The sequence below is a fragment of the Coffea eugenioides genome, chromosome 5 (assembly GCF_003713205.1).
Source record: "Coffea eugenioides isolate CCC68of chromosome 5, Ceug_1.0, whole genome shotgun sequence".
NCBI lineage: Eukaryota > Viridiplantae > Streptophyta > Magnoliopsida > Gentianales > Rubiaceae > Coffea > Coffea eugenioides.
Genome location: NC_040039.1, coordinates 46,299,212 through 46,327,008, shown reverse-complemented (window position 1 = coordinate 46,327,008; position 27,797 = coordinate 46,299,212). Strand labels below are relative to the sequence as shown.

The 27,797-nt window shown below is 34.9% G+C and overlaps 3 protein-coding genes across 4 annotated transcripts; 1 reads left to right on the top strand and 2 right to left on the bottom strand.

The window, feature by feature from the left end:
* Positions 1-279: 279 nt before the first annotated feature.
* On the bottom strand, positions 280-4,950 carry LOC113769859 (glucose-1-phosphate adenylyltransferase small subunit, chloroplastic/amyloplastic). Its single transcript, XM_027314163.1, has 9 exons — positions 4,603-4,950; positions 3,337-3,633; positions 2,605-2,874; positions 2,312-2,491; positions 1,777-1,880; positions 1,566-1,677; positions 1,164-1,262; positions 818-937; positions 280-631 (listed from the first exon to the last, which is right to left on the bottom strand). Exons 1-9 carry the CDS (start codon positions 4,855-4,857, stop codon positions 515-517), a joined length of 1,554 nt encoding a protein of 517 aa, XP_027169964.1. The 5' UTR covers positions 4,858-4,950; the 3' UTR covers positions 280-514.
* Positions 4,951-7,759: 2,809 nt separating this feature from the next.
* Positions 7,760-11,912, bottom strand: LOC113770331 (ras-related protein RABB1c). The gene is made up of 7 exons (XM_027314751.1): positions 11,619-11,912; positions 9,900-10,039; positions 9,618-9,700; positions 8,992-9,037; positions 8,802-8,930; positions 8,603-8,671; positions 7,760-8,153 (listed from the first exon to the last, which is right to left on the bottom strand). Exons 1-7 carry the CDS (start codon positions 11,662-11,664, stop codon positions 8,061-8,063), a joined length of 606 nt encoding a protein of 201 aa, XP_027170552.1. The 5' UTR covers positions 11,665-11,912; the 3' UTR covers positions 7,760-8,060.
* A 12,005-nt stretch (positions 11,913-23,917) lies between these two features.
* Positions 23,918-27,721, top strand: LOC113772398 (cytochrome P450 724B1-like). Of its 2 annotated transcripts, XM_027316991.1 has the most exons (9): positions 23,918-24,151; positions 24,271-24,595; positions 24,709-24,861; positions 25,029-25,280; positions 25,408-25,494; positions 26,105-26,183; positions 26,367-26,473; positions 26,892-27,013; positions 27,424-27,721. In XM_027316991.1, exons 1-9 carry the CDS (start codon positions 23,943-23,945, stop codon positions 27,515-27,517), a joined length of 1,428 nt encoding a protein of 475 aa, XP_027172792.1. In that variant the 5' UTR covers positions 23,918-23,942; the 3' UTR covers positions 27,518-27,721. The 2 variants fall into 2 exon arrangements, with proteins under 2 accessions (XP_027172792.1, XP_027172793.1); XM_027316992.1 differs by lacking the exon at positions 27,424-27,721 and having other exon boundaries at positions 26,892-27,017.
* Positions 27,722-27,797: the final 76 nt, after the last annotated feature.

The following is a 27,797-nucleotide window of genomic DNA, read 5'->3' as shown; positions in this document are numbered from 1 at the left end:
CAACCATCATCAGCAACATTGAGAAGCCACATTTGAAGATTCTTCATTCCCCCCCCCCCCCCCGGGGGTTGTGGATCTGGAAGCTGGCTTCGAGTCTTAGTGAACCTTGTTTTTTTTCTGCCTTTTGGGTTAAGTAATAGAAAGATAATGCAAACCTGAAGAGCAGTTGTTCTTAGCTCCTGATGAAGGGCTGTTCCTTTCATTCTGTTGCGTCCTTGCCTACTGGGCACCGATTTCAGTTTTAACGTCTATTTCCATGGTGAATTAGGCTATGGGAAGAAGACGGTAATTTGCAGAACCGGCCGCATGTTTGTACTACGGAAGAATTTTTACAAAATTTCTCAGTGAATTGTTTATCATGTCTTAGATAAATTACTGTTTTCAGAATATACACCGCATACAATACACGATAAGTGGAAGGATAGTTTTCTGCATATGTAGTCAGGCAAAAAAGTGAACAGCAAACCGACGCCTCACTTCCCTTATGGATGCTGCATTTAAGTGAGGGAGATCTCTAGATGACAGTTCCGCTGGGAATCAAAGCATCCTTGACAACGGTGACAATCCCACTCTTGATGAAGTACCCATCAGTTTCTCTGGCTGCTTCTTGGACATTGTCACCATTAATGATCTGAAAAATAGAATCGCATGTCAGGGAATTCGCAGTTGACAATATGCTCAAATACCACACCAGTACCAACAAAGCCGTGCAATATTTTTAGATATAGGAGTATAATGGATATCTGTGTTCAGTTTTAGGAAATACACTGATTCGATTGAATTTTACGAGATCAATAAGAAAATACAGGAATTGAACCTTCACATCATCTCCAATTCGAGCATTCTTGTCAATTATTGCTCTCTTGATATGAGAGTGCTTCCCAATACCAATTGGAACACTACCTTTTGCAGCCAAAAACCTCCTGTCAGCATCCGTCTGGAGCAAGTAGAATAAATTATATCAGTTGGCCAACTAAAACAATGTGCAAAATGTGCAATTCCCCGAGAAGAATTATCAAACAATGCGTAATCAGATAATGTTACCCAAAACAGCTAGCTATTTAGATCAACAATGTGGATCACAGTGCATTATCTGAAGACTACTAATTTAATACTCAATACATGAAAGTAATTAGAATCGGCCCATTCATATACTGAATTACCTCATAATAATCCGCTCCCATGAGTAGTGAATCTTCTATAATTGCACCCTCTGAGATGCATGACCTTAGTCCAACTACGGAGTGATGTATTTTACAATTCTGCAAGAAGAAAGATACTATAGATTAGGACATACGCGTATCTACTCTTTCACTATAATTAGTTTCCTTAAATGCAATGCTCCTTCACTATTCTAGACCAATGCATGGTAATGAAAAGTCGTACAGTGGTTTATTTCCAGCTAAAGGATCAAACAACACAAATGCTAGTTTTTGAAAAAGAAATGAAAAGACAGCAATTTCCAAAACTGAGACAGCAAAAATGCAGTTTGGTAACCAGAAATGGAATCAAATGGAATCATTAACCATTAGAAGTGTAGCCTTGCTGCCCAAGGCTAATCTTACCTTGATGACACAGCCTTCACCAATGACACTATCTGTGACATCCGCATCTAGCATCTTGGAAGGAGGTAAGTATCGAGGTTGGGTGTATATTGGAGCTGACCGATCATAGAAGCTAAAAAATGTTCAAAATGAGATTTGAGCTTCAGTTGAAAAACACAGCATAAAAACATGAGACAATATGAAGAATTATCTGAAGAATATATAGGCAAACCTGAAATCTGGCACTGGTTTCTTTGTGATCCCCAAGTTGGCATTATAGAAAGCTTCAATTGTACCAATATCTTCCCAGTAGCCATCATACAAATAAGCTTGAACCTAAAGAAAGCAGCAGCAATCAGACTTCCAGAAACAAGAGTCCGAAGATGCACCAATTACACCACAAAAATGTCAAGTGGTTGGTAATTTTTGAATGTCATACACACATGACTGGCATATCAGCCAGCAAATTTTTATGTAAAAAAAATTCTATCCCTTGGCAAAAAGCTATCAACTCAATAAGATGTTCATGATTTTTAGGAGGGTGAGCAGTTTACTTCCAATACAACTGCATCACAACATTATATTTGTTTAATCAGAATCTATAGCCGGTCAGATTATTTGTGGTTGGGAGGCTAATGGATTCACAACTATCAACTTACATCACAAATGTTATGTGAAGTTCAACAATAATAGCTCTCTTAGAGCACAAATGGACAAAATCTGGTGTAAAACTGATCATAGAATAGCAATTTTTAGAAATGTCGTACCCTCAGTCCCAATGAGGTTGCACCTGGAATTACTTCACTTCCAAAATCGTTGGCTCCGGGAAACGTTTCTCTAAGCAGACTTATCATCACGTCTTTGCTTATGACATATATACCCATGCTGGCAATATAAGGCATCTCTTTGGCTCTCTCATCATCAAGACCCAGAATAGTTGTATCAACCTGTAACAAGAGCAGGTTGTGAATGGTATCACTGTCTGATTTTGTAAAAAAGTTTGAGAATTCATAATGCAGGCCATCCGGCTCTAAAGTGAGTAACTATTTCATAAGCTTACCATCATCGCTTTCAATTGCTCTCCTTTTGGTTTTTCTGCAAATTCAATGATGCGCCCTTCTTCATCGATCTTCATGAGACCAAATGCAGTAGCACGTTTTTCATCCATTGGCAAGGCAGCAACAGTTATATCAGCATCTGTTTCTCTGTGAGCTTGAATGAATCTCTCATAATCCATTCTGTACAAATGATCTCCAGCAAGAACCAAGAATTCAAGAACATTATGCTCCTCGAACAGCCATAGGTACTGCCTTACAGCATCAGCTGTACCCTGATGATAAAAGGAATGCCATTATAGGAATTCAAGCAACTTGCACATGCTTGAAAGAACAAGGATAGGGCAACATGGAAACCTTTTGCTACCTCAACTATGTTTGAATACCTAAATTTACCACCTGACCCATATTGAATAAACAAGAAATATAAGTCATAAACATGTGCCAGCAAGCAGACAATATTCTTCAAGGGAACAAGTCTAACAAAATAATACAACACAGAACTAGCTAATTCTACTTGTGGTTGCAGTTGATGTTGATCTCTACATAAAGTCGACAAAGTACAAGTTGGACAACATGTCCTAACATAATTGACACCTAAGGCAAAGTGAGAAACTCCAAAACCATGATTAGGACATCATATTCTTGAGGCAGCTATCCATGTGAAGACAGCCATCAAAGGGCAGATTCAATATATTAGCAGGCACAGAAGTCATTAGTTTAAGAAAGGTAATTACCTGGAACCAATTAGGATTTTCTGGACTCTGCTGAGCTGCAAGAACTTCAACGAAACCTTCATTCTTGTAACCACCCATATTGCTTGCATATGCCCGTGAAAGATGACGATTGAGAGATGCAGAGTTGAATTGCGTAAGAACATAGATCTTAGAGATGTTACTATTCAAGCAATTGCTGACAGGGATATCAATCAACCGATAATTTGCACCCAGTGGAACAGCTGGCTTGGCCCTCTTCTTTGTAAGAGGGTAAAGACGCGTCCCAGCTCCACCTCCGAGAATAATTCCCAAAACACTCTGAACAATGAACAATGACAGATAATATTAACCGAGAGTAACTAAAGACCTCAAATGTAAAATAAAAGTTATCAGTCAGTATGTTGCAGTACAAGTTCTTATCTACCCATTCCACTAAAACAAATGGTGCTAAAACTTTTGGAGACAAAAATATGTATGATTCTGTCGTCCAACACTTGACTTGTTGATACTAAAACCCTGATCCACTACTAGGATATCTCAAATTTTGCAGTCTTTCTTTTTCGTCTTAAAATTCCAGTAGAGTAGAACTAAACTAAAAAGCACACCTAGGCCAACAAGACGCACAGTTGTGAGCCATAAGAATACAAATACATATCACAATGAGTAATTTATAATTATAATCCTCATCATCGTACTCATCCCAATTAGTGAGTGATTAGATGCCAAGACAACTGCTATCACTCCACCAGTAAACAAGTGAACAATTAAATCCAGCTCCTGTGCATCAAATAATCAGTTCAACTTGTTAAAAACCAACTCTTACAATAAGCATTTTCTATCATAATTATTTACTGTTTTAGATATGACTACTGTCAATTCATTTTTGTCTTATTAATTTCCTCTTTTTTTCTTTTGCTACAGATACACACTCAGAAGACAAAATACTGTAGATTATTCGCTCAAATCGCAAATGCACAGAGCAAGAGAGCGTAGATCCTGGATCTACCGAGCACATTCACGTAACTTCGTTTTGAAAGCCAAATTTTAAGCACCCTCACACTAACCGAGACAACCGACCAAAGCTCAAAACTTTAGCTCAAGTTTTCTACAAATCCACCGCACAGCATCAACTCATTTCATTACAATACGATAACTCCATATATTTTCAAACTTTCCTGGAAATTATATAACAAACGCAGTGAACATAAAGCACTTGCACATGCAAAATTGGAAAAAAAAAAAAAGAAAAAGAAGAAAGAAAAAAACACTAGAGAAGAGAAGACTTACACGGCTAGCGTCAGGGTCAAGACATGTCTGCGAATTTTGAGAATCAGAAACCGCTTTGGGAGAGACTATCAACGGCTTCCGACTTTCCGGACGCCGTCGTCCTTGGGCAACTGAAGCGATCAGTTTTTCGCCAAAGGCATTGGACGACACGGACGAGAATGACAGCCGCCGGGAAAAATCGCCGTCAGTTCCAGCATTACAGTTTTTATGATTGTAATAAGGAGAAATCCTCACCGATGATCCAACGGCAGCCATTAAAGGAAAGATAATTCTGTGATTGTTTCGTCACCACTCAAACTCCTGCTCGCGGTTCAGTGTAGTAGTGACTGAGATTGGAGTGCTTTGGACTGAGATGGAAGTAACGAAGTGGGAGGACTCTATATATATACGGAAGTGGAGTACGAGTTTGACACTGGGTATGCGAGAAATTACGAGTGTGCACTCGTTTGCGGCACCACTCCAGCCAAGCTGGCCAAGTAAGCCAATAGAGCCAAAGCTTAACAAGAGCATCCGGATTGAGAGGAGGTATTTGTCAGGGAGAATTCTAATTCATTATGGCACTTATTTCTATTATTCCTTCTGTCCCACAATTTAAGTCGTTTTTTGAAAGATAACATGCAATCATTGTATATTTGTATGTGAATAAGTTGGATTTGAGTAATTTTATAACAAGGGAGAATTGTAGTTCACTACAGCCCTTATTTTTGTTACTCCTTTCGTCCCATAATTTAAATCATTTTTTGAAAATCAAATATTTAAGAGAATATGTAATCATTGTATATTTGTATGTTAATATGTTGGAATTGAGTGATTTTACAATGTTATGTTCAAATTCAAAATTTGAAAAGTACAAGAAATGCATTGATAGGTGAGAAAAAATACTTTTTCAAATGATACAGCAGGAAGATTAATAAAACATTGTGTTGACTTTTAAATAATAACCCTTATTTTGGGACGTCCAAAAAATAAGAACATTGTAGTAAGAATGGGGACGGAGGGAGTAAAAGTTAATATAATATACCCTTAATATATTGCACCATTCTCGTTTATAAAGTTATTGTGGCTCCGTTTGGATTAACTGTTTTTGAAAAATTTTACTGTAGCAGAGTTTTTAGAGTATATTTTGGGATATTTTGAGAAAATATTTTGGAATATTTAAGAGTAGTAGAGTTTTTAAAATATATTTTGGGATATTTTTTGAATATTAAAAAAATTAGACTACTTTTTAGAGTACCTTTTAGAGTACTTTTTAAAAAAATGTATAGTATTTGAAAAACTAGTTTTTGAATAGCAAAATGTATCCGTACACTAAAATTATATGAATATATACACATTGTATTATTTTAAACAAATAATATTTACATGGATGCTCTAAACTTCGAGTCTATTGATTATAATTAGTTCAAGCTAATTAGATTAAATTCAAATGATATATTATACTTTTTTTCCCACATTTGCTGGAGATTCACTTATAATTATTAGATAAATTTTACATTTAAGACCTTTTTTTTTTTCTAAAAACTTCACTGGGTTAACACCCTTATCAAACAAATTTATTATTAGGTTGATACTACAATCAAGTTTAGATACAAAATTTAAACTTGTTACAGCTCAAAACCAATTCTTGATGAGCATGCTGTTATAAGTTGTAACGTTCAGCTCATTTGGGTGTAATGTGAGGGAGGGCAGTTTGGGGAAAGTCCTATATTAATTGTCCCTTTTTATGGGAAAAAAATCTGGGGATGTCGTTTAGGGGATTTTGATAATCTCACAGGGGACACGTGAAGAGATGTGTGACTGGCTGCTTTTCCACCGTTGGTAATTTTTTTTTTAATTGGGAAAATAGACTATCCCGTGCTTCCGCTGTCAAACTTGAAGTGATGAAACTATAATTAATTATTTTTTGGATTCTGGAATTCTCTGAAATTTAGGTTTGCGGTTGGAGAAATGCGTCGCCCTCGAAAGATCTAAATTCAAGAATGCCAATCAAGTACAGCTATTACCACTAACAAAACTTATCACTGAGAGCTTGATGGATTGGAATGTCGTATTCTGTATGGAATAATCAGAGTGTTTTGACTGTTATTATTATTATTGTCACTCTTCGGTCCCAAATTATTCGTCACATTTGGAGGTTTCAACTTGTTTGAAAGTAGTGCATTGATGGCGATGCTAGTGAATTTATTTATAAAATTACGGTCAAAATTTTAGATAAATATGCAGATAACATTAAAAAAAATAGTTCAAAAATATAAATATTTTGAAACATCACAAAATGAAAAGTATGATGCTTTTAATGGAACGGAGAGAATATTCGATACGATCGGAGGAGGATAAATAGGGGCCTGGTGGCTCACACAAAGGGGAGATTTGAGAAATGAAACTCAATACTCATGCTAAACGATGGGTTTTTTAATTTTGCATTGGAGAAGAATCATTTTTTCCCAGGGAAAGATTCAATGAATCATGACAAATTAACTCTTAGGTCAACTGTAAGATGATTCCAGAAACGCACTCATTGTAGTGTCTTGTAGTTGACAAGAAAGAGTAATACACACTAATTCAGTTTACCTTTTTGTTCAAAACAAAATTAGCAAAATGAGATTACAAGTAGTATTACTCAGTTACTCTTCATCACGCCTGGCATTAATACGATGCTTCTCCTGATTAAGTAACGCATGGCCGTCCGTAGTCAATGAAGTCACACACTAACGATCATCCATAATCCGTATGTGAAGTGTTTCATTTATCAAATTATCCTAACACTGCATCCATTTTCTTGCTCAGGTCTCTGGGAGCAAAGCTGTTGTTCAACATTCCAATTATATATATATATATTTTTGTCCACCTCTGAGATTTGTTGAATTTTAGAACTGGCAAAATACCCAGCACCTATAGAATCAATCAACAAGTACGGTGGTAGAGCTAATTCGGAAAAGGTCCCAAATTCAGCTACATCAAAATCACAGTTTGTAGACTGCAGGATGCTTTTATCTGCCAGGCGGGGCACATACCGACTCAATACGAAATGCACTCCAGTTTGGCACAGAAATTCTTTCCTGAATATTAATTCTTGATTGGTTAATTCACAGATACGGCGAATTCCGACTAACTAGTCCCAGTAGCAGACAATCATAATATGATAAACCGAGACAGATACAGGGAAACAGGATATGAAATCACACATAAGCTTTGGAAAACAACATAACTCTATTCACAACTGAGTTAAGCTTCCACTTTTACAAAGTTGGGACTTAAATTTCCACAAGAACAAACAATTTCCTATATACCAACCAATTCCTTAAACTTATTATCTTCCCATATTTCATAGATTTAGACAACAAATTCCAGAGAAAAAAACGAAAAATAGCAAGTAAGCAGACGGACAATTGAACTTTTGGAACCTATAAACCCAACAATAAAAAACCATAAAACATGATTAGTGACCATTTCCCTTTTCAACTACAACAGCCACCTCCTTGAGCAGCTGCGCCATCTCTTCCTCCTGATGGCCCTGGGATGCCACCATATCCGACTTTGATTCCATAAGACTGCAAAAGAAACCATAAAACCAGAAAAATTAGGGGTGTATCCCTAAAGCAGAAAACCATGTTCCATGGTCAGAGAAAAGCAACCACCACAAATAAGAAATTATTTTTTTGGTATTCAACTTCTAACTCAGATCTCTGGAAATCTTCAAACGGGATGATATAAGAATAGCAAGAGAGCTGAGCTTAGCGAATGGTAGCTTTCAAAAGGTCCTCTACTACTCGTGTACCACAAAGCAGAAGAATTTACGCTAATTAAGCATTCACCAAAAATAAAATGCATCAGTTGAATACGCTAAGTACAAAAGCTTCTCTATCTTCCTTTATTTATCGGGATGCCAACCGGTTACGCGACTTGCATTAATAAGCAATTGACTGCTTTCTACTAGAATCCTAAGCCTTATTTTTTAATCAGAAAGCACATTGGAAACTGTAAATAGGGTATAGCATACCTCATTTGACACATCAAAAACTCCATCCTGAATCTTCCTGTAGATGGTTGAAGCAGTGCTTATAAATGCCTGGTAAGGATAAAAATCTCAGTACAAATACAAGAGCGGATACCCAATCATTATAAAAACATAGGTTGTCACCTACTTCAGAAAGTTGTTTGCAAGTCATTAATTACTGATAAAAAAGATTTTAAAGCACCTCTTCAACATTCTGAGCAGTTTTTGCAGAGCACTCCATGAATATCAAGCCATTCTCTTTGGCAAATTGCTCACCCTCCTCAGTGCTCACAGGCAAATCACACTTATTGCCTATGAGCACAAGCATCACCTGGCATCCTTGGCATGGTGCCCTCCTGAGTAGAGTTATCAGGATGTAAAATTCATGTTGCCTGTGCATCCTCCAACCAACTGGCAAGGTGGTTAAAAGTTTCCCTCCTGAGTAGTTTAAAAATCAAATTATTCTTTGTCATCAGGAATTAAAATTCTAGGATGATAAGATCCAAGCAAGACAAAAGAATTCAGATAACGGAAGAAACAATCATATCTTCAATTAAAAGGTAACATCGAATAGAGTTAGAAAAAACAGTGAAATTTAAAAGAATGCAATCTTTCTAAGAAAGGGATGGGAAAATTCTATACCTGCATAGATATGACTATGACTAAAAATAGTTTTGCCTGCCCAGTTTTGTGGAACTCAACATGATCCTTATTTTTCTTCATATCCATTAGTAAACACTTATAAAGTTACCCAATACAATCCAGCATTAGTACAATGGACTCTTTGTCCAAGATATTGCCTTCTTAGACAATATGCCAATCTCATGGAATCATATGGTGAAATCTGGACAATATAAAACTCAACAAATAAAAAGGCTACCAGTTTAATTTGCGCTGCTTTTCATTCAAAACATATTATAATCCTCTTGGGTCCCATTTAATGTCAAAAGGCAAACATTAAGGGGAATACTGAATCAGCCTTCAGTGGTGACTTTAAAATGTCAAGACAGAAGTATACCGTGTAATGTCATAAACAAGCAGAGCCCCAGCAGCACCTCTGTAGTAAGACCTTGTAATCGACCTGAATGATTCTTGACCAGCCTGACAATAGAAAATATCATGCAAAGGCAATTGTCAATTAAATTCAGTGATTCCCTTTTGTATCTATTTATAGTTTTGAAAATTTACTTGCGTTATAACATGAGTAGTTATAAACTTGGGAGTTTTCAGGAGATGATTCAAATTAACAAAAGAAAATAGAGAAAGAAAACAAAGAGAAACATCAATAGCTCTAACACACCGTGTCCCAGATCTGTAGTTTTATTGGCTTGTTGTCAATTGTGATCATTCTGGCACCAAACTCAACTCCAATCGTTAAGTCATGAACAGGCTGAAATCTTTTGTCTGTAAACTGCAGCAGAAGACATGACTTTCCGACTCCTGCCACGCAAATGTAGGCCATAAATCAAACATGTCATAAGGTTCAAGTATGTAACGACAACCCAATAGACATCATTCTGTCCAGTGATATAAATAATCAAATGATATAAACCTTTTATGTTCTGAATAATATTAAATGTGTTACCAGATGATCTAGATTGTCACACGCATCAGTTAGTGAAAAATGATTGGTGAAATCAGAGTCCAATTCTTTCTAAACCATCAACCGAAACACATTTGAGAATAATTTCTATTTATTAATTCCTCTAAATCCTACAACCAACCAGTCTACTCCCTGCGAAATATATATATATATAAAAAATAAAAAAAAAGAGATTACATTCTTTTTGGTAGCTTCCAAAAAAAAGAGCTTTAATAAGTGATCTTTCAATCTAATCTTTCTAAAAGTGATCTTTCTAAGAAAGGGAAGATTAAAAGTTCTTTTGGTAGCTTCCAAAAAAAAAAGAGCTTTAATAAGTGATCTAACATCAGATATACTGGCTCGTACAGATTGAAAAACGTGCCTCAAACCCATAGCAAAAGGTGAATGCAAAAGTTGCATCGAACCTGTACCATCATAAGTAGGGACAAGCCGTTGGGAATTAGAAACCATAACGTTTTCAGAATCCACAGAATTGAAGCCCACACAAGAGAGGAGAATCTCATCTCAATTCTTTACAGCTATACACGACATCAAAATGTTTAAGCCATTACCGAATTTCCACAAATGGCTGCTCTAAAATCATAAAATTAGCTTATGGTGTGACAGAGATAGAAGTAGCATGATAATCACTTTTTTTTTTTGCCAACAAAATGACTAAATGTCCTACCATTCTGTGTACACAGCAATGGTAAGTCTCAACAATCACCTTAGCTTCTTAACCTTTTCCAAAAAAATCCTTTTTTTTTAAATTTTATGCGAACCATTATTAAACACTTCCAGCATCAACTATTGGATACTTCAAATCCTACCAAAATTACGTGGCTTAAGACCACCATGGCTTGGACATTTTTGGTAACCTTTAAACACAATCGCCATTCTGAAACTCTTGCTCCACCAGACTAGATAAATGACCACAACTCTTTACCAGCTCTAACCCAGAAATCTCTCATAAATTCAGCCTATAAAAGAACAAGTCTAGTCCTCCTATCATACCCGCAAATCAGATGCAAACAACACTACCATGGATCCGAGTTGAATGACAAAAGAACAAATAGCATCAACAAATCGAGCTAGATCCATAATCAATTGCTAAACTTTAATTCACAGCGATTGAAATACTAATTAGGAAAAGCAAATACTGTTCCGTAAATTAAAACAAAACAATAAACACAAATAGCTTCAGCAATACCATTGTATTTCCACAAAAGCTACTAGACATCCGCCATTGAAATTAAATTTTAGCAATAATTTCTTCAAAAAATGAAATTAACACCATCCATGACCAAATCGCATGAGAAATTGGTTCAACTCATGATCAAAACATCTAACATAACAAAATTCAATAAAATTCGCCAAAGAAAAGCTGGAAAAAACATCAGGCAAATGAATATTGCGGTTGAAACGACAGGAATTTACCAGTATCTCCGATGATGATGTACTTGAATAGATAGGCGTACGACATGGTTTCTTGCTCAGAATACTTAACGTGAAAGGAAGAGACGAGAAATAAGAGATCTCTCCAGGAAATGAATTCTCCTTATAATCAAATAAGAAATCTTAATCCAATTAATTTATATATATATACTATAATATAAGGAGGCAAATCAATTGACAGGAGAAAGGAGGAGCGAGAGAGAATAAACGACGTCGTGAACATCAAACGCGGTCGCCTCTCCTTCTCCCTCTTCCCTTCTTTGTTTTATACAGAGAGGTTAAAAAACTTGCTTAGAAAGGTATCGAATATACATTTTAAGCACGTTTCCGGATTGGAGAAAACGGGTTGGGATGGTCTGCTTTGCTGGCAATGTTCTAAACAGCTAAGGATCCTCCTAAAATATAGGGAGGGCCTGTTTACAGGGAGTCAAGAAGGCCTGGCCCAAGTTTTAGGATCTGGGCAGTTCTAGCCTTCTAAGGGTGCAAATGAGCCTTGTTGCATGCGAATAATGCTATACTCAGTCGGAATTTGAATGTATTTTATTTTTAATTTTTTTTCTAATAGGAAGAAGATGGAATTCAAGAAGCAAAAAAGGGAAAGAGAGATTTGAATGTGTTTATTTGAGATCAAACTTGACAAAATAGAATCAACATAGGAGAAATCAAATTAGTGGTTGAACGAGTTTCAACTCGAGTTTTGTGAAAAGGCATATTTACAGGGAGTCAATAAAGCCTTGTGGACCTCACCCAAGTTTTAAAATCTGAATAGTTATAGGGGTGTAATTATCGTGCTTAAACTCGAATTTGAATATGTTTAATTGATATCAAACTTGATGGATTAGGGAAATACGTGCTCGAGTTTGACTTGACGTAATATTAGAGGAGTCGAGTTGGTAGAACTCCAAGTCGAGTTCTGTACATGGGTTTTCTCAAATTGGGGGCCCAGAATTTGGAGCTTATCTGGATTGACTTGAAATGGAACGGCCTTTGGGTTTCGAATTTGCATGATGTTGAACTGGGCGAGAGACTTTGAGGCTGAATCTACCTCCTTACTCGCTGCAGCCAGGACATTTCAATTGGGCTGAGAAAATAATATGCTCCCCACTTCAACTTTTTAGTTAAACTTTAGAGTTCCCCTTTTCTTTTCTTTTCTTTTTTTCCCCTTAAGCGTAAAAATGAAAATCAAGTATAGTGGAATCCCATCATTCTTATTATATTGTTTGGATGAAACTTCAATTTCCAAAATCAAGTATAAATTCCACGAAATCAAGCTCTGCTCTAGGCCGTAAGCATTCTTGAAATATTATTAACCCACGAGTTGTATGCCTCTCTCGTTGTTTTTTTTTTCTTTTTTGTAAAACAAAACAAAACTCAAAAATCATTTCCTCCAAGACCGTGGGAAAAAAAATAAAAGCAAGCACTAGTTAAAGAGGGATAAAAAAATCTGTCAAGGGATTATGGAAACCATTGAAGCTGGTAATTGGGCATTGGTTGATGCCGCCCACGTGCAATTGCATAAATCAAAACCATTCAAGCAGCGTTTGTTTGCAAAGAAGAGTGTAGGAAGGTTAATTATTTTCGTACGCTTTCTTGTATTTATTTTATGATTTTGAAGAAAAGTAGTTAATTACTTACAAAAGTTTCAATAACAACTATTAACTATCATTAACTTCCTCTGTTCTTTTGATGATACTTGCCCTAAATCATGTTTGATAACACAATTCAGCACTTCAATTTAATGAATTCAGATCTTAATATATTCAGATCGTTTGATAACCAAACAATTGAACATGTGAATTAATTAAGTGTCACTAAATTTCTTAGGCAAAACTTATTTTTAAAATTAAGTGATAAACTATTCACTTATCACTAAATATGATATACACTCAAATGTATTAGATTTAATACTTAACAATTCAATAATTTAATGAATTCAGATTTCAAATTTCGTATTTCAAACTTCAATTTTTAAATTTAAATTTTATCATATGCACCCTTAGTAACCAAGCCGGTGTGAGAATTTCATTTTCATTTTCTTTTCCTCACAATTTCCTTCGACTCGAACGGAGCTTGAGGGAAAGGCTAAGGAGGGCTTTTTCTTTGATTCTCTTCCTTTCCTTTTCTAGCTTTTAATCGTCAAACCATCAATCTATTCGAACAGAGTTGACGCCCAGTCAGTCTTGGTAGTTTGTCCCATGGTTCGCGATTGATTCCCTGTATTGGACCACATGCTTGCACGTGCATTCATTCATGTTCTCACTTTCATTTCATTCGGACGTCAATGCCACCATTTTCCTTTGTGAAAATGATGTAACCTTATCAGTTTTGGAACATTATTTTGGATTTTTGACTGTAATTGTATGAAGGAAAATTAATGTGGTCCTTTGTACCACTCTCATCATCAATTATTGTCGTACAATTTGACTAGGTGAAAATTGCGAAAATGCGTTGATGGAAAATCTAAAAATTTTTGTATAAAAAATTACAATCCAAACATAGGCGGCATTATCTGATCTTATAAGAATATAGGAAAAACAGGCAAATGAAAAGTGGAACCATTATCTAATCTTATATATTCATAATAGTCGTCGCTTAGTCGTCGTTATGTAATTAATTATTTTCCTATTCTAATAATACTCGTTTTATTTTCAATTTCCACCATGTATTGAACATATTACCTACCACGCTGCATTAAAGCAGATTCCACAGAAAAAGGAGTTGGAATGAGATAACATACAATATATATTAAGCAGTTGGGGCTTATTTAATTTAGTTGGGATTGGCAATGAGTAATTATGAAATGACTTGCATTTTTTAAAAAATAATTTTTTAATATAAGTAGAAGAATTCGAACTCAAAATTTATCACTTAACTGCACTCCCTCTCCCGAACCGCCCGACCCAAATGACTCGCATGAATGTTGGAATTGCAGCAATGATGGATTGTTTGACGGTTGATTCAAACATTTGTAGCTGAACCATCTGGCATCCACAACGGAAGAAATAATTTTAGGACCATCTATTATTATTATTATCTATATATGGCTCATGTATTTATGCCCCATTATTATTTCGTAGCTGGACTAATGAACACTTTGAATGTGGTCCATTGGCATTTCATGCCTATGGTCATAGGGTTTATTAATTCCTGTAGGCCACTTTTGACTTCACTCCCTTGAAGGGAACAAATTTGATCATTTTATTGTTCTCTTTCAATGGAATCGCATCATGATTATCATTACCTATTGGGAAACCTGGGAATGATACCAGTACTTAAAGTATCAATTCAATTCAATATAAAAACAAATTTTATGCAAGCTAGGTACTAACACCAACCTCCCCCCCCCCCATCCCCCAAAAAAAAAAAAAACCAAAATTTCTATAACCAAATGGTCCAAAACCCTTACCAAATTCCAATGGGTCAGTTTGTTTGATGTTTGAGAATTGTAATTCGTGGAGTAAAATAAAATGGATTTTTTGAAAGTAAGTATTGTTAATCTGCCCACTTTTCTATCTATGGTAAATTCTTGTATTTAAATATGTTTATACTTATACGTTATTTGATATTCGGATAGAAGATTATTTAGGATTATCTCTTTTGAATCACAGCGTACCATTTTTATGATGTGATGTATGTAAGATAAAAAGATGATTTGAATAATCAAAATGCGATTCCAAAAACATAATTATGGTGCAGTCAAAAATATTTTTCAAACAATTAATGTGCTCTCCAGTTATTCTTCTGAAAAATGATACTAGTACTTTGTTAGATCTCACGTACTAGTGCATTTGTCGGAACTTATTAAATGAGTCCAAAATTGGTTAGGTTTCTTTCAATTTTGGTGCCCCACGATAAGCACGCCTGAAAACAATGGCCTAACTATCAAAATTTTGAATTTATCAACCACCCATGAATTAGGGAATTTATTCCATGAATTGCAACATTTTTGTGGGAAAAGTTTAAATACTTTACAGCAAATTAACATCGGATGTACTTCTTATTGTGTGTCATTAGGACATTAACCCATAATAACCAAGAAAAACAACACAAAAATGTCCTGAAATTTTACAAGGAAATGCTACTAAGAAGGTAAGGATAGGTACGTATGCCCTTTGAGTTAGTCGAAATGGTAGAGTTGGTGTCATGTTTTTTTTTATCAATCTGGATTCCATTGCACAGGACTTATCTAGTACGTTTTAACCCTCCGTATAGTTGGCAGATTATTGTATGAGGTAGAATTTATCCGGTGTCCACTTTTGGATAGCGGCGGAAGTTTGGAAGTTTTAAGTGCAGGATATGATTGCATAAAATAGAATTAATATCAGAACTCTTGACAAGCCCATAAAACATATTTTGTGAAGTTGGAAAGCTTTATCGTTCATTTGACAAGGTACAACGGGAAGAACTATGCCAATTATCTTTCATCCAGAACTCTACACTTGTAGCTAAGTTATTACACTAAAAGGGTTTAGCTGACAAGTGCAAGAGAGTTTAGGTGTTAATTTGTTTTCAAAAGTGAAAGTTATAATTTGTAGAGATGTATAAATGTAAGGATTAATCTTTCCTACACTGACAGTGTATACACTATTAGCGTTGGATGATTGACAACTATGTAAAATTTGAATTTAAAATTTAACTTTTACACACATGTCATGAATCCAATGATGATGATGTATACACCGTGAGTGAATGTAGAAATGATTTACTCTAAATATAAATGTGAAATAGCAAATACACAAAAGCTCTTAAATAAATTTGATCGAAGAATGGAGAATCCAAAGTTTCAAGAAAGAGGGAAAGAAAGAGGGAAAAAGAAGAACAGCGTCACAACAAGTCAAGTATTATTGAATTGTCGGATGAACTTTTGTCCGAATGGGGAATGTGATGCCAATGAAAGTGATGCTATCATTTCATCATCTCTTGAACACGATCGTCGAGACAGCACGAGGGTGTGTCAGTTGGACCAACTTCACGTTTCGATCTTTAAAGCTTTGACTACTGTTCCCTTTTGGCCCATTGCAGTGCCCATTTTCTCCATCGACAGAGGCTCAAAAGCTGCAGAAGAAATGTAGCAAGGCAGAAGAGTTTAATATATAGGGATAATTTCACGCATCTCTCGTGAGGTTTACCTTAATATCACTAGAATTTGTTTGGATAGAGAGAATTTGGTTTGCTTAATTTATTCTCACAAATTCCAATCACTTTTTTATTTTCCCAATCACCTTTTTATCTCACATACATCACATCACAAAAAGTGCTACAGTAAATACTCAAATAAATAAAATGTCTTCAGCATTGGTGATAAGTTGATGATATTACCCTACTAAAAATCCCTAATTAATTAACTAAAATTCGCACATTAAAAGAAACTTGGAAAATAAAAAAATTAGGATATTAATTAATAAAACTACCATTTATAACGAGGAAATTTTTTTTTTTTTTTGCTAACTATAGCAACATGAAAATGGGCATTAATATAACTTATTTGGATTTTTTTTGCTATCTGAAATCTTGATTGTTGCATTTCTATCATAACCATAATATCAATTCTTTGTATTAAGTGATGGTGGTGAATTATAAGAGTACTTTTTAACGTTATAACTTGTTATGATTTGTTACAATATATTATACTAGTACAAACCCTCAATTCCCTCTTTAAGCTGCTCCTTTTGCCGTTAAACTTGTGTTTCTTGTTTTGTTATCTTACTACCTTTATAATCCAAGAGTTGTTAGAGTACTAGCCATTGCACAACTGCAAAACTATTCATTTGCTGCAACTTCTCTTTATTGTGCTTACATCTCTCCCAATTTATATTTTGCCTATTAGGTTTATTTCCGTCTTAATTGCTACTCTAATAGTATTTATATAAAGGACAGCAAATTGGTACAAATAGAAGTAAATTGTTATCTCATGGAAGGTTTGCGAAATTATCCCTTATATATAAATGGGAAATTTCTATATGCCTTCAATTTTCTTAACTTGGTGAAAATGAGAACAACACGAGTGCTCAAAATCAGAACTCACCGTGGCTCTCTGGCATTGCCCAGTTTTATCATCCTTCCCTCGTTTATGTAAATTCATGGAAAATCCATATATATATATATAGTGAATTTGGGGCATCAAGACTCACAAATTTGTAGAAATGACCAAAAAGTAAGTCAGACAAAGTATCATTTTATATACTATTATTTACTGGATTGTTTCAAACCTGGATTCAAGACTTTGACATCAGAAGAAAAAGGCAAATGCATGCGAAGTTGTATATAATAAGTATGTGAAAATGATTAGTAGAAACAAGTGAAATTGATGTAGTTTTTTAGTTTTCATCCGCAAGAATATTTTGACAGTTAAGAATTACCCCTAATAACTATTGGAGTACCATATATCAGCAATAAATAAATAAAATAAAACCTCTTCCGCTTCCCTACAAATATGTGAAACAAAGATTCGTGATATGATATGATGTGACTAGATGAATCCCCATGCTCGGATCTTGTCCTAGAATTTTTTATTTGAACGAGTGACATTTACGACACACGACTGGCATTTGGTCAAACGACCTGCAGGATATTCCAGGACTACTTTTGTACGCTATAAGTATATATAATTTTGTACATAGGAATCGATAATTTCTTTTTATGTAAGGCCTTGTTTGTCAGACAAGTTTTTTGCGAAATTTGTCTACTATATAAGTTTTTTAAAAACTTTACCTACAGTAACTTTAAAAAACTTCTTAAAGTTTGATTTTTAAATTATACACTTCAAAATATTTTTAAAAAAAACACACTTCAAAAATTTTTTTAAAAACTTCTACAGTAAGTTACAGTAAAATTTTAGACAAACACAAAAAAAACTCATTTGTCAAACGGTACAAATGCCAGTATATAATTTTTTTATATACTAAAATATTTAGATCATTAATTCTATACACGTTTTTATTTTTACAAAAACCCCTAAAAATTCCAATTCCAATTCCAAGAGGGCCTAATGCCCAACGTGATTAATCAGAGGGTGGCTTTTGTGCTCAACAATGTTCATAATGAACTATTGAAATGAATATGAACACGTAAACCAAAACATAGGCCTTGTTTGGCAAACAAGTTTTTTGTTAAGTTTGTTTGCTACATGTTTTTTTAACAACTTTTACTACAGTAACTTCAAAAAACTTCTCAAAATTTTTAAACTTTACACTTCAAAATATCAAAAAATTTATACATTTCAAAATTTTTTTCTATAATTTCTACAATTAGTTATAGTAAAATTTTAGTTAAACATCCAAAAAAGCTCACTTGCTAAGCGGGGCATAGTTTCCCTACTTTCCTTTCCTCGCCTTCACTTGGGCTCATTCTTTTACTGAATGATGGATTCGTACAAGTTCTTCCAGCATTAAGCAGACTACTGCCTAAGTGCCTAGCATATAGTTGAGTATCAATATACCTTCACATAATCCCTTATTGTTATCACAACTCCCATGAGCATCTGCAGACAGCCAGACACCAGTTTTTTTTTCTCCCTTTAAATAGATACAAAAACACATTTCTCTAGCATTGAAGCTCCTGTGTGCAGGGCAAAACAAATGTTGTATTATACTACCAAACATGCTAATAACAATTTTTTTTTTAATTTCTAACAGAAGATAAATGGGATCTAAGAAGCAGGAAGAGAGCACGAGGAATTTAAATCCAAACGCTCCACAACTAAATCAATTATGTGACAAAAATATGCCTCTGCTCCGCAGCTTCCATGCTACATTGTAAATACCCAAGTATCCAAGGATTTTAGTGACTATGTCTTGAGATACGGACCATTAATGATTAAATAAAGGTCGCTGAACAGCTCTCCAAAGACCTTGTAGACTGGTTTCTAGTCTTCTAGACTGGTTTATCTGGGATATCCCAATTCTTGATAACCGTACCCAAGCCAAAATTCTTGCTGCTCTCGTTACTTTATCCACATTCCACACGCCCCCCTGTACACTATACATTTTGCTCCATGAACCGCCCTAATGTTCTCTTTGTTCTTTGTCAACTTACATGAGAAAATTTTGCTTTTCATTCTTTTTTAATTTCCTTTTCTTTCATCTCCTAGACTGTTAAAGGAAAAGGGTACTGTTAGATTAATCTCTGAATTTTTTTTTCATCAATAAAAACACTCGCTGGTTTTTGTAACAACACAAATGAAATTAAAAAAAAAAAAATCTAATGAGTTATATACAATAACCTTACCAACCTACACCACCTACATGCACACATGATCCACGCAAAAGTGAACTTTTCCAGCATTGAGTTTTTAAAATCATGCTTCTTGACTACCTTGCAAATCCCTTGAAATCGTGGGTTTTTAGGGATAATACATTGATGGCCTACCAATAAAATACCATAGGCCTGCAGCAATTTTCTTTTATGCACACAACACTATATAACTAAAGAACTAAGCAAACTTAAGAACTTTATAATGTATGATTAATTAAATAAGAACAAGAAATGAGTACGTATGCAAAAGAAGATTTGCTAGCCCCTTCATCCTAAAACATTTGAGTATGAATTTTATTACTGTTTCTTTCCGTTTATTTTGGGAGAAAGAATTTTTCTATATCCATCTTTCTGGTCAAAAGAAGCTGCAATGAGCCTTCCCACATTCCACCGGCCTTGTGAGTGGGATGCCAAGTACTAATCAAGTACCATTTGAGAAGAATTGATGATTGGTGGCGGGGAAAAACGGAGGTGGGGGTTTTAGGGGAACACGATTTAATTGGAAAAGAGAAGATACTCCTTTATTAGTTCATTTTGTTATGCTCTTTTTGTTCCAAAAGAAAACAGAGTATTCTTTTGTCATAAAGTGAATGTGTTACTTTTTGCCTTTGTCTAAAGAAATCTTACTTTCAATAAGTGGAAAGAAATTTTACTTTCTTGTTGCCTTTTTTTTTTTTTTTTTTTACTTTCCCCTGCAAATTTTGTTTAGCCAACTTGAAACCAAACCTATTTTTGGTATCTTTTTTTCTTTTCAAGAAAAAATATCTTCTTCAATGTGTTTTGGAGTCTATGTGAATTTATATGTGAAATCTTTGGGAATAATATGTGAAATCTAAAATATTTGATTTCATTTGGGAATATCTAATAAAGCATTTGGTTTTAAAAAATTAAAGTCGCAATTAAGGCTTCTAACTTTACTGCCCTCAATAGTTTGGTCCCAAGCCGGTTAATTACGATACAAAATACTGCGATCTTCTTTGTTTGTTTACTTCGACAAACAGGTTTTTCTTTTTCTTTTTTTTTTTGTTTCACTTTTGACTACTTGAAAGTTGAAAACATTTAGGTTTATGAAGAGCCAACATAAAATCCATCCAATAAACATTAGATCAAAAAGGAAAGACGTCATAATTAAATCATGCATGTGCAAGGGTCTAGTTTTTTCGCATAACTCATCTCTTCCCGATTTTTTTTCAAAGTGTAAGTGAGAAAACTCGACTCACTTATACTTCTTTCCATTGAATCCCCCAACACAGCCATTTCCCTTCTCTTTCGAGGTTATGTACTCACAAGTTGCTCCTTCAAAACTTATCGATACACATATTCTTGGAATTTTACTAAAAATCACTTGGAAGGAAAGAGGGTATGTCACTTATAATCCTCCCCTGCTTATGTAGGATTTCACATGATCTCTCTAAGATTTTAATTTATCAACATCACTTTCTTGTAATTTTATAAAGTGAAAATTTGACTAAAAATAGTCCCTATACCGTCGTTGGTCGAAATGCCAGTATTGCTCTTATTTAAGCACTAAATTTAATAAGGGTCTAACCAATTTGTTTAAAACCATAGGAAAATTATTCACATAGATGAAAAACTACATGAGGATTGAGTGAATATTTATGCAACATATAGGAAGGGTTAAGTGGATATTATAATTTCATTGCACCTACTTTTAGAGCGTGTCTTAATCAATCATTGTAATTGGAGATGCTTCTATCTATTTTCGACTTTACATAATACTGTAAAAGAGTTATATGGATATTTTAAAACTTTAAATGAATATGTGGTAGCTATGAGGTTTTAATTTAACTCTCAAACTCTTTCTTAACCCCTTCTCCCCTCGTAAGAATTGGAATTTCTCTTCCTAAATATTTATAGAATTAACTTGCATGATCAGTATAAAAATCCCTTTAAGTTTTTTTATACACTGTCAATATACAATTTTTTGTACACTAGCAGGTTTAAATCATGCCATATAACATGAATTCAACTTTGAAATTTAAATCATACACATGTAGCATATATATACAATATAACTGCTAATATAAAAAAAATCATTACACTGTCAGTGTATAAAAAGTTGATCATTTTTAAAATAAAAAAATTCCACCCACTTGAGAAGGGTAAGCCACTAGGGTATTACGCCGTTTTCACCAAAAAAAAAAAGTGGAGAGCCTTTAAAACCAACAAACATCCCATGTAGCCAACTATGAGTATCAGCAACTTAATTTAAGAGAAATGGATTGACCATGTTATGGATTTAAACATTTGATAACATGTTGATTGTCAGAAATATAGGTATGCTAATGACAAAGAAAAGATGGTCTCCCTTTCTTCAAGAGTTTTTATTGGGACTAGCCAAGTCAACTATCAACGTGTCTGAACTTAAAACGGAAAAGTTTCTTGATTATTGTTTGTAGGGTTAATTCCACTTTGTTCCCCCAAACTTTGGACGATTATCCACTTAAGTCCCTAAACTTCAAAATGGGACACTTAACTCCCTAAACTTATAAATACCTCCCACTTAAGTCCCTGAACTTATAAAATGGGACACTTAAATCCCTAAACCCTTATAAAATGGGACACTTCGACCACCAACGGCATTCAAGATTTGTTAACAATTTTCCTTAAGTGGGAGATATTTATAAGTTTAGGGAGTTAAGTGTCCCATTTTGAAGTTTAGGGACTTAAGTGGGTAATCATCCAATGTTTGGGGGGACAAAGTGGAATTAACCCTTGTTTGTATATTTTGAAAACTACTTGAAGACAAACATCACGACTGGGAGAAAAGAAATGCAAAAAAACCATGCAAAGAGATTGAAAGTTTGAAAGCTTGTCTGCTTGTTCCTAATAAAGTTAGCGCACCGTTTAACATTTGTGATGGTGAAAAAGTGAAATCAAATAAATTAAGGATTTTCTTTTCGACAAAATGAATTGGTAAGTAAGAGTTTGTGTTAAAGATGGAACATCGATTTTGTTCTTTAGAAAACAGTGAAAGGGCATGCAAGGTTGAAATTGTTGTGAAGATAGACAATTAAGGTTGGTTCTAATCAAGACTTGACCATATTACAGACAAGTTATTATGGGCAACCAGCACCGAGGGCACATCTTGTCTGGTGGTTATCTACTATTTGATCTACTTCAGGTGTTCATGGGACCAACTAAACTTTGATTAACACCTATATTATATGGTTTCATGAGCGTAAATTTAGATGCAGAATATAGGCATGACACTTCCGAACTTACACCTTTGCTGCTCTTCTAATGATGAAAACTTGGGATGACCCGTTAAGTCATTAACATTTTTTACTAGCTAGATTCTGAGAAAAAAGTGGTCATATTTCTAAACATTCAGCCCTAAACAAATTATTGACTCTAGTAGCAAATCTTGATATCTAAGCATACATATAGTATTTAATTGAACAAGACAATCTTGTATGCTTGATATTTTCTTTTCAATTATCCTATTTTTCATTGGCACTTCTTCTATGTATAGATGCATAGTCCGCCCGTGTGCATGCGCGCAGTGATAAGGCAGTGTCAGCATTGTTTTACAGTTCAAGCCTTGAGCTGATATCAGGAACAACATCCTTGAAGAACTTTTGCATGTGAATCTATTGTCAGCCTATCTCTTTTTGTTAATACGATTGCTTATATTTGAACTAATCAAAATATGACTACTAAAACGTCCTTTCCCTCTTCCCATATCCTGCACCCTAGCATCATTATAAGTACAGCCCTGGTTAGCTAGATCCTAGGCTAGCTGGACTACTTCTTACATTTCCTATGCTTCTGACCAAAATTGATTTCACCGACTGTAAAAAGCCTAGTTGCTTTCTTTTATTATTTTAAGAAAGCGAAGCAAAATAAAAGGAGAGAGAGAGAGAGAGAGAGAGAGAGAGAGAGAGAGAGAGCATTCTCACCTTGTAGCTCTATCCTTCTCCCTTATACTATATAATAGTGAGAGCTAGCCCATGTTTGGTGCAACGAGTAGTATAAGATAACAGTGGTCATTTGTGGGTTTTCAACACAAAACTTGTTAGGTTGATCTCCATGGCAGGATGGTTTTGGTTTATCATGCTATTTGGTTTGGTGGGAGTCCTGTTTGGGATAATTTTGAATCATTTCTTGCCTTTATTCTCGAAGCAAGGCCTTGTCCCTCAAGGGTCCTTTGGGTGGCCAATACTTGGAGAAACCCTTTCCTTTTTGAAGCCCCATCCTTCCAACTCAATTGGATCTTTTCTTCAAGAACACTGTTCTAGGTAAGTGACACAATCTTCACCATGATTCTTGAATCTTTATACCATGATTCATGAGTTATTACATCATCCTAATTATATGTACACATGACTTTGTTTTGGATTGGTCTTGGAATATTTAGGTACGGGAAAGTTTTCACATCCCATTTATTCTTCTCCCCCACGGTGGTTTCATGTGACCAAGAACTCAACTATTTCGTACTACAAAATGAAGATAAATTATTCCAGTGTAGCTACCCAAAACCCATCCACGGTATTCTTGGAAAGGTATCAATGCTGGTTGCTGTCAATGACACGCACAAGAAGCTCAGGAATGTGGCCCTCTCACTTGTGAACGCCACCAAATCCAAACCTGAGTTTCTCAATGATGCTGAGAGAATAGCAATTCAGGTACTCAATTCATGGCAAAAGAAAGAACAGGTCATCTTCTGTGATGAAGCTAGAAAGGTACATATCAACAATCTCGCACTGTCGAAATTGCTCAGTCTACAACCTTTTTTGACCCCAAGGAATTTCGAGAATCTAATCTTGCTACTTTCCTTTGTATGTATTCTTTACAGTTTGCATTCAATGTAATAGTGAAGCAAGTTCTCGGTTTAACACCAGATGAGCCAAGAACTACACAGATTCTGCAAGATTTTCTTACTTTCATGAGAGGGCTGATCTCGTTTCCACTGTATATTCCGGGGACTCCATATGCAAGAGCTGTTCAGGTTCTCCGGATCCCTCAACATTGATCTCTTTACTCTATCCAACAATTAACAGCAAAAGAAAACCTCTCTCGTTAATTAATACTACTATTAGTTGAATATTGGTTTTCTGCTTTTTGTTGCGAAAAGATGCACATGCGATCAACCTTTTTGTGGTGACATCTTTACAGGCTAGACGTAGAATCTCTTCAACTATCGAAACAATAATAGAAGAAAGAAGGAGAAATGCTGGTGCTGAAAATTGTAGCAGTAAAAGGAGTGATTTCCTTGAGATACTGCTTTGTGTTGATACCTTATCTGAAGATGAAAAAGTTAGCTTTGTCCTAGATTCCCTACTGGGCGGCTATGAAACTACATTCCTGCTAACGTCCATGGTGGTTTACTTCCTTGCACAATCCAAAGTTGCACTTAAACAATTAAAGGTAGCATTGACTGACAACAAGTCATGCATTAACGTTATTGTACTCCTGTCTTTAATAAAAGTTGTCGTGCATTTGACATTTTATGGTTATAGCTTTTAGTTTTGTGCTCTCATGATTAAACATGTAGCTAGAGCACCAGGGCATAAGGAAAGTGAAGGACAAAGATGAATACCTGAATTGGGAAGACTACAAGAAGATGGTTTTCACTCAGCACGTAAGCGCTCTAGCCTCATATATATGTGCTCTGGATGACTATTTACATTACATGCGTTTGTAGCTAGCTACAAAAGTAAAACTACCTTTTCCTCTAGCTTTACCATACTAGTTTTTGCCCTCCAAAACTTCCATAACAACCCTTTTAACTTCTTGAACAGTTTTGAAAAGGCCACCTCTTCATTAAACAATGCTAAAAAAAGATGAAAACAGATTGGAGTATATATTACTATCGAATCAGGGCAAGTATAATTGTGGCAGGTGCGATCAGATTATGTACCAATATTGTATTTGTTAAATATTTTGATATACACTTATTTTATCTCTTGTACGCGTGAATTTTGCATTTTGTGGATTTTATTTATGTACACAAAAAGCAAGAAAAATACATATGTGAAGTGTACATAAAAAATTAAAAGAAATACAAGCACACCAAATGTGCCCGACTAAAATTACAATGAGTTTCAGATCATTATAAAGAAAAATGCACTTTGAAGCTGGAAACCATATTTAAGGGAAAAAAAGAAGAGAAAAAAAAAATAAAAAGAGTGTGTCCAAACCATGATAGTTACTTACTATGCAATATATATATGTTCTTTGACTGATTGTAGGTCATTAATGAAGCTCTGAGAAGTGGAAACATTGTGAAATTTGTCCACCGAAAGGCTCTTAAAGATGTCAAGTTCAAAGGTCAGTATTGATCACTTCTAATGGTCCAGAACCTATATACAAAAACAAACAACTGCTGCAAAAGCAAGAGAATGCTTTTTCCTTTCCCCCCCCCCCCAATTATGCATGCATGAGCTATTGGCAATGTGCATATGCTTTCCTTTCAGCACTCAACTCTCTTTTTTCATATATTTGTTTCTGTAGATTATGTAATTCCAGCCGGTTGGAAGGTCCTACCTATTTTTAGCGCAGTTCACTTGGACCCTTCAATCCATGCCAACGCTTTCCAATTTAATCCTTGGAGATGGCTGGTAATTAATTGCTACTCCATATTATATTTCTCAAGACTCGATAATAAAAAATGGTCCTGTTCATGTCCCATAAACAAATGTGTGTGTGTGTGTTTTTTTTTTTTTTTTTTAATTTGGCACTATACAAGTTTATAGTTTATTTCAGTTTCTTATCACAACTACTATGAAGTACTGTTCTTTGACAACCCAAAAAGGGTAAAAGAAAACAAAGAAACCTTTTCTTTGACATCTAGTTGTAGTGGTTTTTTTATGCTCACCATTATGTCATTAATATCGAATTATCCTGAGAATGGTTTTGTTGTGAAATTAAGGTTAAAGAATTCCAAGAAAAAAAGAAAAAGAAAAAGAAAAAACTTCTTCTTTTGTAGGGCATGTATACATCTGAGAACTGAGAATTATGAGTGGCCATCCCTTCCAGGATGAAGATCAAACCTGCAAGAAATTTACACCCTTCGGTGGGGGGTCTCGTTGTTGTCCCGGATCTGAACTTGGAAAGGTTGAGGTCGCATTTTTCCTCCACCACCTTATACAAAACTACAGGTAATTAATTGTATGTATTTTAAACAAGGATTAATTTTCTATACACTGACACTGTATATAATCTAAGGATGATTACTATTTAAATAATCGAAATAATCTAAGGATGATTACTCTTTAAATAATCAATTATTACTTGTTTAACTTCAAGTTTTTTCTTAGTTTATATATTTCTTTACGGATGCGAAATCATGCATGCACTATGTGTCATAAGCATCCACGATATATTAGAGGGTTGAAAAACAAAAGTTCTATACAAGTTTTTTTATGAAAACGAAATGCACTCCCATAATTTTGTCATATTGTTTAAAGGTATTATAGCCCAATAGATGCAAAATTTTGGCCTCTTTTTTACCATATCTGTGTGAGTTTAATCCCTAATAGTGTATACGAAGTGGTTTTGATATGTATAGGTGGAGTGTTGAAGATGGTGAAGAACCAATGGCATACCCGTATGTAGAGTTCAGAAGAGGTTTGACACTGAATATATCTAACTGTTCCAGATGAGGCTTTGGTCTCCATATGAAGGCTTTGCTTTGCTTTTGGTGATTTCACTCCAAGAAGAAGTTACCGAGTCGGTTTAAGGCACAAAATTACAATCATATCACGGTTGAAAAATTTCACTGAAAAAGCCCACGAATCGTATCTTGTTGTACGAGCAGAAAAGAAATCCATTTCTTGGAAATCGATGCTTTTAGTTGGATCCAATGAAGTACTAAATTTTGTAGAGTTTTCTTCTTCTTTTATTTTAATTTTATTCCTTTTTTGTATTCCTCGTACATAGCAA

Bases quoted from the DNA above. Each gene is read 5' to 3' on its own strand.
- LOC113772398 (XM_027316991.1), top strand. From the start codon at position 23,943: ATGGCAGGATGGTTTTGGTTTATCATGCTATTTGGTTTGGTGGGAGTC. The intron at 24,596-24,708 runs GTACATATCAAC...TATTCTTTACAG, and splicing joins TCTGTGATGAAGCTAGAAAG to TTTGCATTCAATGTAATAGT. The intron at 25,495-26,104 runs GTAAGCGCTCTA...GACTGATTGTAG, and splicing joins AGATGGTTTTCACTCAGCAC to GTCATTAATGAAGCTCTGAG.
- LOC113769859 (XM_027314163.1), bottom strand. From the start codon at position 4,857: ATGGCTGCCGTTGGATCATCGGTGAGGATTTCTCCTTATTACAATCAT. The intron at 2,492-2,604 runs GTAAGCTTATGA...CTCTTGTTACAG, and splicing joins AGCAATTGAAAGCGATGATG to GTTGATACAACTATTCTGGG. The intron at 1,881-2,311 runs GTACGACATTTC...TGCTTTCTTTAG, and splicing joins CAACCTCATTGGGACTGAGG to GTTCAAGCTTATTTGTATGA.
- LOC113770331 (XM_027314751.1), bottom strand. From the start codon at position 11,664: ATGTCGTACGCCTATCTATTCAAGTACATCATCATCGGAGATACTG. The intron at 10,040-11,618 runs GTAAATTCCTGT...TTTGCGTGGCAG, and splicing joins CATCATCATCGGAGATACTG to GAGTCGGAAAGTCATGTCTT. The intron at 8,931-8,991 runs GCAACATGAATT...CAAGGATGCCAG, and splicing joins GTTGGTTGGAGGATGCACAG to GTGATGCTTGTGCTCATAGG.